A 12342-nucleotide genomic window follows, 5' to 3' on the forward strand; every position below is an offset into this window, starting at 1 on the left:
TTAAATTTCATTGCAACCTTCTGCATCATGTTCATTCCTTTTCCAACAGCACTGCACGGACCCACGGACTGCAGCCAAGTACGGCAGATGCGACGAGTGAACGATGTGGCCTTCCCCCAAGCGTCAGTACTCCTCTCTGCCCTGAACAATACGTTACCCTTGCTAAGGTAGCCGCGAATGGGACTGTGTAGTTTATGTATAATGCCTGTTTTGTTACATATCATTTGACATAATTCGAAAATAAACATTATGCTATTTTTTGTCTCTACCTAAGTGCTGTTTCTTGCCTTGTGCATTTTTATTTTTCTGTACTGTGCACATCACCTAATGAGTGCCAAATGTTGTCAATGCATCCGTCTATATCTGTTGCATCGCTTATGTGTTTTATATGCAGCATAATAAATGTTCATCTGACAAAGCATTTGGCATCTTTTCTGCAACAGTGTTTTGCAAATGCTGTGGCGCAGCTACGTTGATGGCCAGTTTAGATAATTGGAAATCTATTTTTCCTGTTGTTATGCATGCTGAAAATAAATACGAACACTAGCATACCATGTAAAACCAAAATAATGCGCCTAAAGGGCAGGGAAGGGCGCAGCGCATGCTAGCATTCAAATCGCGCGCCTTTCAGCAAGACCGGAAGTAGTTGCCGGCCGCTTGGTGTGCTACAGTCAAATGGGCCGCTGGACCCTATGGGAGTGTCCACTCTTTACCAATCTCTTTCTTTATGGGAGGAACGAGGAGCGTATTTATAAAAATGTGCAGTCTTTTAGCGTACAAAAAGCGCCTAGCTGCGCCGAATGAAACCACTCGGACGTGAAAACGCGTTTTACAGGGGCGCGCGCTCTCCTTCAATACTGGGAGTGCCAGCCCGTTTCACGTCACCGTATGTCACATGACATCGCGACGCTCCTCAGCTCCTCATTGGTCAGTCACAGAATGACCGCGCCGACGCTGCGACTGAATTCCAACCTGCTGGAAACGCCTCTGCGGCTGGAGCGACGCTCGCTCTGCGGCTAGATCGACGAGAATCGCAGCGTCGCAGAGAAAAAATCGCATCATGTGAAACGGGCCAAAGGCGAACAGAACGCACGAAGTACAAAGACAGCCAACAACGACAGCAAGCAAAGAGCCGGAGCAGACGACGCGGGGAGGTAGTCGGCGGAGACCAACGCGTCAGCGGCCGCAGCAGCCAATAATAGTCACCCGATCCCCCGCATTCTCGAGGAGCACGCGCTTTGCCCAATCGCAGCATTGAATTTGAGTGCGGAAACTCGAAAGCCACCACGAGGCTCCCAATCGGAAGCAAGCCACGCCTCGACCGCGCCACCGTCGTCGAGGGTGGCAGAAGAAAGCGCAAGAATTCACAAACAAAACAAGACAAAGATTGCGAAGCTCAGTTCAGCGGGAGAGGAATGGCACGCGCGCGAAGTTTGGGAATTTTCGGCGCTTGCTCACTGCTCCGCGGCTGCCGCCGCTTGTTATATAATTAATTTCGAGTATTCCTACGGCGAGTTGGCCATTGATAATTACAGAAATGGTAGTTTATAAGACATACTACCGGCATATATATTCTTCCAAAAATCGATTGTTTAGCGATTTTTCGGTTTTCAAAGGTCGCGTCCCCCCTTACTCAAACCTCCTTAATGCTGTTGAGAGAGCTTCACACTTGCTGAGGTTCTGGCTGAGCCCCCTCATGAGCTTGAGCGTTCTTTGTCGCTGAAATCATATCAGACCCACTAACGAGTGGAAATAGTTTCAGGCACGCAGAGTGAGGATGTGCAACTGCTCAAGAGGGAGCTAAAGTGGAAAGTATGCTTCCTTGGGGCCTTGGTTGAATTGCCAGCGAATATTTTCCCGATTTAACATCCGAGCTGGTCACAGCTCGTGTAGTCCTCTTCGGACCCTTCAATACTGCTGTCATCCAAAAATCCTGTGTAGAAGTAGCGGAATCACGAGAATAGCACCAAATTCATAGCATGTTTTGAAGCGAGTATGATGCCATTTTTGTCGGCACTTGAGACTACTCCACTCCGAATAAATGTTTCTCCTATGTTGCTGCCTACAGGTAAAATGTGAACCAAATAAAAAAACCAAAACTACAGTTGCCTTACTATCTGCCAAGACACGTGCTCCAATACAAGAAAATTTGGGTTCGCGAGCGCATCAAAAACCCTCATTGAGCAACTGTCTATGGTTTAGTTCCGAAAAAGGGACAGTTTTTGGGAACAATTTCCAGTCAGTTCTTGCTGAAATCAGATGGGATGAACGCACCTGGTGTGCCCACTGGTTTCATTCCAAGTGGGACCCAATAGTGACTGCTCCATAAACCAGCTTAACTGGTTAAAGATTTCCAAAAGCGATAAAGATATCTGAGGCCGTGCACTTCCTAACAGGCAATCATGGAGTTCATTTCGCCACTGGTGCCATGAGTTCACATCAAATGACCAAAAAATAAATAAATAAAAGGCTCCCTCTTTAAATCCAATTTTCTGAGCCACAAGAACATCTTTTTCAGCTGAGACATAGTCACAAAGCTGTTAATGTCAACCAACACCACAACAACAGCTAAAACTGTAAGTTGTCCACTTTGGTGTCCGTTTCCAAGCTTACCAGCTTCAGTCCAACGTCGTGGGCCACAAATTCGGGAGCGTGCGGTGGTGGAAGACGCCAGCCAACACAGCGGTCGGGAACGAAGCGCTGCTGCCTCAGCTGCGCATACAGGCAGCGGGTGAAGCGCACTTCCGCCATCACACACGTCTCGGGAGGGAAGTGCCTGCAATCAACAGCAATAGGTGGAAACGGACAGGTGAGACCTTACCTGTTCAGCACGGCTACAGTACCCCCTGGTTGTGCCAGAAGGAAGTAAACTGAGTGAGAAATCAATTCACAAAGTGGAAAAAAAAAAAAAAAAAAGAAACAGTGCCACATGTCCACAATTATCACCAGCATCCTCTCAGTTGCCTTGAGATCAAGCACTCTAATCCCTGATCTTCACTAGGCCCATGTCACATGGGTGGGCCTTCTATTCCTCTTTAATTTTTTTTTTTTCTGGCCCTGAACAGACTACGTTTACTGAAGCGTAATCTGAGTGTCTTTAATTGTAAATACAGGAAAGAAGTTGCCCCTCGCATTCTGACTTAGCAATGCAGGGTTTGTACAGGCAATGAAAGAAATTAAAGGATTAGCAAGGACTTCCAAGGCCATTCGAGATTATAATTAAGGATCTGCTGCGGAGCTTGTTATATCGAAATTGTCGCCAGGCCAGCTTCCACACAGAAGTAGAAGTATACTATTTTTGTTCAAAGCCAGTCTGTGTAGTCTACTAAGACTGAACCCTGAAGTGTCCTCTTGTACAGAATCCTCCTTTGTTTACTCACTGTTCATGGCCCAGGAGAAGAAGCAATGATTTTTATCATTTTCCACAGCCCTGCTAAGGCTCACTAAAGAAAGAAGCATGCTTGGCCTGGTACATTTCTCAAAACATTACCGCTGAAGGTACGTTCCTCCAATGATGCCTGTTCACAGACTGGACAAAGGAGAACCGGGCAAGTTGGCACAAATCAATGACCGATAACACCACAGTGTACAACACAGCCTGACTGGAAGAAGCGGAAGAAAGGGGCATGCACTCCGTAACTGCAGTGTCTCACTATCAGTTAGTCAACGTTCCTGCAGCAATGAGCACATTAACAACTCCTTACGGCCTGCAAGACACTCATCTAACCTGCAGCGCATTGGCATTTTGTTTTTGTTTTCATTTTTTCACAAAGTTTTTAAGCAGACTAGCCCAGCACAGCACAGCAAGGTCATTGCACCGAACACACATTTTGCATCGGCCCTAATGCGTATTTATAGCGTGCAGTGCCACCCAATCCTTGTAATCACTGTTGCCAAACCACGCACTCGGAAATTTACTCTCCGTCATTCTCTACCACTGCAGCACAATTGCACGTCACGTCAAGTGCCAATGCACATGTGCCACGGCATGACAAGATGGCAGCAGCCAGTACCAAATTTTATGGGCTTTAAACAATCAAAAACAACCATGGCTTCAACATGGCCAGCCGCCTCACATGCACACACAAAACATACAAAAACTTTGACGAAAAATGTTTACCCAATGAGTACAATTATGCACAAAGAGAATAACTTTCCATTCAAGAATTGCATCAAATTTTCTGAGAGCAAACTGTAATTTCCATTTATAGAGCAAGATTTTCGAATTACTTTTAAGGATTTAAAAAATACCAAGTACTTTCAAGAGCCCAGAAAATGGAACTTTCAAATTCAAGAGTTTCAAGGACGCATATACAGTCGAGTCCACTTATAACAATGCAGTCAAACCCGGTTATATCGAACCCGAGATATCGAATTTAGGTTATATCGAACTTACGGAATATCCCTTTGAAAAACCCATGTAAAAGTATAGGAAAGCCGCGTCATATATCGAACTCAATTTCACGGGTCGTTGAACTCTGCACTATGCACTGGAAAGTGTGCCTTCCCCAAAACGATCGTAACACCCTTGGCCGTTTGCCGCGTGACGTTTTCAAGCTACGCGCGGAAGGAATGAGAGGGGACAGTTCGGCGACGGCTGGTCTGGGCAGCACCGTGCCCATTCCCCAAAGGGGCGCACATCTGCAGTTATCGTTCCCCGCACACCAGCACATGACGTTTGCAAGCCATGTGCGTGGGTGTGCCCATTCTTTTGCCGAGCTATCTCTCCTCCAGCACGCACTACGCATGCGCCAAGCCAGCTCAGCCAACACCACCTACGTTTTCTCCAGCGTGTTGCGAACCCTCTGCGCGCGGCGGCTGACATGGCTATGGCGCATGCAGACGTAGGAAGCGGCAGATCTCCTCTCTCTCTCCCTCTCTCTTTTTTTTTTTTTGTGAGAGTCATCCATTTTTATCGTTCTGCTGTACACACGGTGTAACGTAAGATACGGCGGCTGCGAACGTTAAGAAGCAGCAGGTTTGTTTTTTTTTTTTGCTGAAGTTGTTTATCCTTGCGTGTATGAATCAACAAAAGCATGTGGTCAGTTGCTGCGATCATGACGCCCGCCTCAAGTGCGGCATGATAAATCGAACAAGGCTTGTGCAATCAAGCCATCACGGGCAAGTGCCTGCCAAGTTTGCTCCCTGCTATCGCAGGAGCTATCAAAAGATAAACGCGCCCCGGCGTTATCACTGCGCAGCACCTTAACACGCTGCCAAGAAATGAGCTATGGATGAGACCACCGAAACGGGAGTGACGCGTGCCATCGACATGCAAGCGAAAACACTCGCGGTTTCTGCCGCGGCGACACAGAAACCTTGTTTTGAGCTGCCGCGGTCGCTCGAGCGGCGAGAGGGACGCAGTTCCAACAAGTTTGAAATTTCTCGCTCTGTCGCTGCCGCTCGTCGCTGAGATCGCTCAATCGCTTGCATGTGAGCGAGCTGACCTTAACGCTTTTTTTTTTTTTTTTTTTCAAAATTCTCAGGTGCAAAAGTGGAGGATGGGTTCATTATGGAGTGGGTTGATAACATGACAAATACGGTATCATTTTTTCGCATCGTAAGTGCCGACAAAAGCCGATTAATGTATATCAAATAATAAATATATCGAACTATTTCGCGATCCCCTTCGAGTTCGATATATCCGGGTTCGACTGTATTCAAGTGCCACGAAAATTCCATTGTTATAACCGATAATTGTTATAAACGGTTTGCACGAAAAAAGCATAACAACTGCAAAGAGGGGTCATGGACGGCAAGTGACACGCGAGCTCCGCCGAGGCATCATATTGGCGGCCCCGAAAGGGGCGTTGTAAAAAATACGAGAAGGTTGCCATGGCCGCCTCTCAGCTTAAGAAATCCCGAAGTAACGCTGGGGTGAAAAGAGAGACAAAACCTTTATTTAAAAGCCACCACCTGGCTTGAAGTACACGTTGTTAATTAGCAGGGCAAACTGCTTCGCCTTGCGGCCAGAATCGGCCTGGTGATAGGCAAGTTCTGGGCACAGGCACCAAGAAACCACTCGTAGAGGGCCTCCTCCGCCTCTTTATAGGCACCTTGTCGAATGCGTTTGCGCCCACTGTCAAGCGAGGACTTTTCTTTGTTGAACTACTCAACGCAGCGGATGATCACCAACGCCGTCGGTTGCGATAGTGCCTACGTCTTAACCAAGTCACAATTTTTCTTACCCTCTTTGTAGTCCTTCACGCTACTGCACTTTATCTCCAAATCGATAGCCGTGCACTTTTTCACCGGCAACGTCATCCGATAATCAGCGGGCGGATCAGCCATCTTCCGTTTCGGTGGCGATTTAAACGAGACTGAGAAATCACGTGGCCAGAAGCAACTTCGACACAATCAACTTGCACAAACAACCAAATCCATTGGCAGAACCAGCAGAACTGCTCAGAATGAGGGGCGAGCGAGCAGATCAGCACTTTGTTTCGAAAGGTGGCGCGGCGTATAGCTATGGACGCAGCCCATTTGTGTTCGGAGAGGTGGAAGGACGGCGGGTGAAAGGTGTGCGAAGCTGGCAATGCGGAGAAGGCCAGAAAACAGGTTCTATTGTATGAGCGTGCAGCGGGGAGGGTGCAGTGGCCGGAATTTGTTTTTTTTTTTTTTTCTTTTCAAGAATTTTGCATTCCACTACTTTTTGACACGAGCACTCAGGAGCCAGACCTCATTGTTATAACCAACAATGCGCCATGGGATCATTGTAGTAAGCGAGTTATTTTACCATAGAAATCATACAAAAGTGGACGGTGAAACCGATATAATGTTCAAACCGGTATCGTTATAAGTGGACTCGACTGTACACCCTGTCAACATCATTAGGTACCTGGGTTAATTTTTTCCTGCTCCGAGCCAAATGAAGCCAACCTAAGTGTAAACAGTTGTGACTGCTTTACCACTGTCACTGCTTAACAACTGCCATTGTGCTACAATGAACAAATATGGTAATCCTTGTCCTGCAGTCCTGAACAATCCCCAGATAGCCCCTATTTCCTGGAGGAGCTAACGCAGGGCTGGAGTAGAATGCGTTTGGTGTTTTTTTCTGAACTTTCATACAGTGACACCAAGCTCTGTTAACGTCTTGAAACAGGCTTGAAAAATTTGTGAACGTCTTGAAAAATTAAGACCTACTATTCACGGCCCATCAGGGATGCAAGTAGGCCCGCACATTTTCCGTCACAGTTGCCAAGAGCTAGTACCATCCTGCTCTCTGAACCACCACTGAACCAAGATTTCTGTTAAAACCAGCATGTAGCTATGCCCAACCAACTCGCCCAACAAGCCACTTTGAAAGATTTCTGCACACAATAATATACCCTAGGCAGCCAAAATAACTATGGGGCTGTTTACTACAGTGTGCCTAAAAAGCCACCAGTGTTTCTTCGGCACATAAAAATGCATTACATTCAAAACCATGAGAAGTTTCTCTTCCAATCGCAGAGTTTCCGTGTTGAGACATTGGCTTGCGGGCAACCCCTTTCAAACGCCACTCTGCCCGTGATCTCGTTGCACGTCGCTCGTCCAATGCTTTTCTAAAAAAAGGCACCTTCCTGTCTAGCCACAACCAGAAGCTGGAATTCAGGGTCTCTCTCTTTGCATCCTGTTCATGTGAAGCGCCACCGGAGTGTGGTTGCCAGTCCTGCTCGCACTCTAAGCATAACTGGTGATGTCTTCCTCAATTTTACCACTCATGGCACTTCGAAAATATTTAAGAGGGCACTGCGCTCTTGAAGGACCAAAAATCACAAAAAAGCAACTTTTTGTAAATTACATTTTGCAAATCTACAGCCCACCTCCTACATACAAACCAATTTATTCATTCTCCGAGTCATTAATTCCCCTTTAAAAGGTGCAGATGAGCCATATATAAATCCAACATCCATTCATTTTTTCTCGTTTTTTCAAAACACAAATTTCTGATGGTTTGTTAGTTTAAAAGGAGGCCATCTTTGCGTCAAGAGCAGATAAAGGAGTAATTATTATTGCAGCATGTTCCTAAGTGACTATAGTATACCATGTTGGGAACATGTTTCTCATTTTATGCATGTGAATTTTTTTCCGTGCTCAAATTTAAATGGCTCGCCAACCGCTTTTTCATACATCGAACTTCAGCAAACTGTAAAATGACTAATATTGCCTTGATCAAAAAAATTTTTTTCCTACATTCTATTCCTTCTAGCCACATGTTAACAATACATTTCTGATCACTGGATTATTGCCCATTGTTTCTATAAACTCAGGAGTGAAAATGTCAAATAATGTCAAAACTAACTGACAATCAAAAAAATAATTACACATTTGAAATCAGCACAGAAAGCTAGTTAAGATTTTTACTGCATTTAGCTCAGAAATAAAGAATAATGTTCAAAGAGCCCTGTCCCCCATTAAGCTAGCATCCACCATGCAGGAAAGCTAGGAGGAGGAGTTCAGCGTGACAGGGGCCACCTGCCTGCTTCGGTGCTGGCTCAGCCTGCACCAAGAACTTACCAATGACACTTTGGCTGGTCACGCCAACAGAGTCCAACAAAAAAAGCTGTAGTTTTGTGCAGCTGCAAGGAAAAAAATACTTACACACAGAAAGTAACTAACACAGGTGATGTCAAAGTCTGCATTAACCAGCGCCACAAAGGAAACAGCACACAGCCAAAGTCAATGTTACCTTTACCACCCGTTTCAGATAACGAATATGACTCTCTAAATGTTTCAGCCAGAAAGGAATGATACCTGGCATGAAGGAGCACTCCTGTTGTGATATTATGAGTAGTAAATTACTGTGAAACTAAGAAATCACTACTCTGAGAAACAGCTGAGGGTACGCTAGGCACGAAATAGCATATGTAGTGCCTAGAAGTGATGTGGTCACTGCGATGTACTAGATGCAGTGATGAGTTCCTTTACTCAACATCCTTCATGATTTCACACCAGGCTGTAAGCTGACAGTAGTAGTGGGTCACAAAGGCACTTTCTACAAGCAGGCATCCAAGCATCTCCAAAGAAGTCGTCCCAAAGACAGCAGCCCTCCACACACACACACACCTCATGGCCCTCAGGACTCTCACGTCGAGGGGGTCACGGGACACGAATGCACCCACGGCTGGACCCAGCAGGCTGGGGTCTTGCTGCAGCAGAGCCACCGCTGCTGCCGGCAGGTAGCAGTGCGCTCGATGATGGTTGGCGCGATGCCGCGCTGGCGCGTCGTGGTAGCGAGCTGCTAGTGACTTTTGCACAGCTGGTGCTGCCCTGCATACAAATGGCCCTCACTGTCTTTTTGCGAAAGAAAACATTTTAAATAAAAAAACTATTAGTAATTCACTGTACCCAAGTCCCCCTTCTACCTTCCTCCGGAACCCTCATGACACGGTTTAGGTATCTGCCGAGATGAATGATTACACCTTTCATTTCCTATAAAACAATTTATAATTTTTGCTACTGCGATGGATACGTCTGAGGACTACGGCGAACACGCTGTGCACTTGGATGCTAGTGATGTTTGCACAGCTGGTGCTGCCCTGCATACAAATGGCCCTCACTGTCTTTTTGCGAAAGAAAACATTTTAAATAAAAAAACTATTAGTAATTCCCTGTACCCAAGTCCCCCTTTCTATGCTGCTTTAGTGCCCAACTGCACGAAGCACAGGTCGAATTTTGAGTGAAGACCAATTGCAACTCCACCACAAGTTTCAAACAAATAAATCAATGAACAAGTTTGTTTTTTATTCACTTCCTGTTCAGTCGTGGCACAAAACATTGCTCACACAAAATTATAATGGAAAAGAAAACAAATCTTATATTCTGAGCTGAGGCAACCAACTAGGCATGTTTAAAGTGGCTAGTGAATGCAGTGCAAGGTAATAAGACAAAGGACGCAGGAAAATGAACACACACACGACGTATTTACGATGTGTATGCCCTTCACCTGTCATCTTGCACTGCATTCAGTCACCATGTTTTCAGGCTTCAGTGCTTTCTTATGTTTACAAGTCTTTGCTCTTACTTATGAAGAGAAATCACTGAAACACATCCGTTTGGCAGTGGCTACAACTATGTACACTACGCTGCCAAAATTCTAAACGTAAGGCAAAAGGAAAACTGAGGGCCTGCTTTGAATGCGACAAGGAGGAAAAAAGTTACACCCGATTTGTATAGTTAATCAAATGCGAAGTAGGTGCGTAGCACTGCTTGTCTCTGCTATATTTTTCATGCATTTTACCCTTTCTTATGCTTCATTTTGCATGAGCACGCTCGGCACGTTTCCTCATTATTTTTGCGTTTAGTTTCTTGTGCCGTTTAGCTGCAATATCAGAATCAGTAGAGTCGCGTTTCCGCAGTCTTCGTAACCGTTGTACTTCAGCACGTCGAGCATGGCAAACCTGCACCACAGTGCCAGATGGCCCGGCTTTATCCATTGCGACACGAAGCAAACGCACGACGCAGCCGCGTCCTCCGCTTTCCTTACACCATGTTCAGTGGTTCTTATTACAAACGAGCAAAAATAAGCACAATGTAGTCCCTCTTTGGAATGCACTACTCTGAGCCTTAAAGGTCTGGGGTGGGATCAAAGGGGAAGAGAAAGAGAGATTTGAAGAGAATGTAGGGAATGAGCAAGACTGATGCTCCAGAGTTTCTGCATCAACACATTCCGAGCATGAAGGAAGGTCTCCAGGACGAAGGAAGGTAATCCAAGAGCAGGGAAATGCGCTCGAAGGTGAGGAGGTAAGTAGAAGCTGCTTCACGACGTGGTGAGCGGCTAGGAGCCGTGCACTAGGGAGCACCGCGCGTGCACGTTTGCTGCCCGTGAAGGCTGAGGAGTGACTGATGCGAGAGGAGAGATGCCGAATTTGAGGATGCGCGAACGACACACGACTGCTCACTTCGGAGTAACACACGCTTGTACATTGCCCGGTGAAGGCCGCAAAGTCCGCAACTGTGACACGCCCCACTCTTTCACTGGTTGGATCTGTGTGGCTGCTCCGCCCCCTCACTGTTAAGTTGCATAATGCGGGCGTTGCCACATTCTCTTTCCCTTAAGTTCACGGCGAGACAGAGAGAGAGAGAGAGAGAGGCCAGATTCACTCTGCCTCCTCAATGCCGAGCCGCGCGACGCGGCTGTCGCCAATTTTTCTTTCTCCATTTCAAGTTCATAAAGAGAGAGAGTGAGCGGCTTCGGACAGACATTGGCGAAATCTGTGATTGCGGCTAGTAGTGAAAAAAAGACATGCCAGCCTCAATGCTTAATGCACTGACATGACAATCACCTAGTCTCAAATCACGAGGCTGCTATCAGCTCTCATTTCAGAAACTTTCAAGATGCCATTAATTCTGAGGACGAGTGCAATGTGGTCAGTTCCTAGACCACAACAGTGGAGACCTTGCATACAACCAGCATTTTTTTATGACCAAGCCCTGTTCAGAGCACTTAGAACCGTATGGTTGACCTCATGATGACAAATAGTTTTTTCCCTTGTAAGAAAAATGTGGCCCTTACTTGGTCTTTGCGATGGGAGACCTGATCTGTGCGATGGCATCTGTGACTTTCAGCAGCTGGGCATTCTCTGCAGCCTTCCCATTCTCCAGGGGGACAATGTGCAGACTGTTGCGATATATGTACACCTGCACAAAGAGGGCATAGAAACCACGGGAGAGAGTTCAGAAGGGGAGGGCCAACATGGAGACACCAATGCTGAATAACAATATATTACGAATTCCCTGTGCACAGCATCTCTTGCCCAAGAGTAGCAACTTCATATTTCTGACTTAAAAGGTGTCTGCATAGATGCAGTTGACTGCTTGCACACATGAGATTCAAGGTGTCACCTTTAGGCAGCGCCGAAAGTTGACTCATGATGAAAAAAAATTGCGAAAATTTCCTTTTACACGATTTTTTTCACCATACCAATTTTTAACATTTATGCCCAAGCACGGCACACAGTTGTGCTCGACTGAGTATGTTCACAAGTCCTATAAGTGCTAACAGCACTGTATGCCAGAAAAAAAAGATGTCCACATGAGCACTGCACACCAGGGGGGTAAAGCGCAGCAAGGAGGTCGTGCTACACTCGTGTAGCGCCATGATGGTACTCCCATTATTTATCTTTGCTTTACTCGCACAAAAAACTCTAAAAAGTAGGTCTATACAGCATTAAAGTTCACAAAAAATGTTTTTACATTTTATTTGCATACAGTTGTGAAATTTAGGTGATATAAAGGCTGATAAAAGCGCACTTACGATGGTTTCGTACCATCTCGTCTGCTGTACACTGAACTAGAGGGCGCAAGGCTGTATGCAGCTGTAGTATACGAAAAGTACCATGATGGCTGCGAACATCATTA

At 46.1% G+C, this 12342-nt stretch overlaps 1 protein-coding gene across 1 annotated transcript in view; it reads right to left on the bottom strand.

Annotated features, from left to right (window-relative positions):
- The window catches only part of ecd (ecdysoneless cell cycle regulator), an 84127-nt gene that overhangs the window by 61896 nt on the left and 9889 nt on the right, over positions 1-12342 (bottom strand). Inside the window, exons 4-6 of the mRNA XM_084603699.1 lie at positions 11498-11622; positions 9049-9252; positions 2614-2776 (exon numbers count right to left, since the gene is read on the bottom strand). Of these exons, the coding sequence (XP_084459825.1) occupies positions 2614-2776; positions 9049-9252; positions 11498-11622 (492 nt within the window). The remainder of the gene's footprint in view (positions 1-2613; positions 2777-9048; positions 9253-11497; positions 11623-12342) is intronic.

Source organism: Amblyomma maculatum, chromosome 5 (assembly GCF_055883805.1).
Source record: "Amblyomma maculatum isolate TAMU_Amacu chromosome 5, ASM5588380v1, whole genome shotgun sequence".
NCBI classification, from domain to species: domain Eukaryota; kingdom Metazoa; phylum Arthropoda; class Arachnida; order Ixodida; family Ixodidae; genus Amblyomma; species Amblyomma maculatum.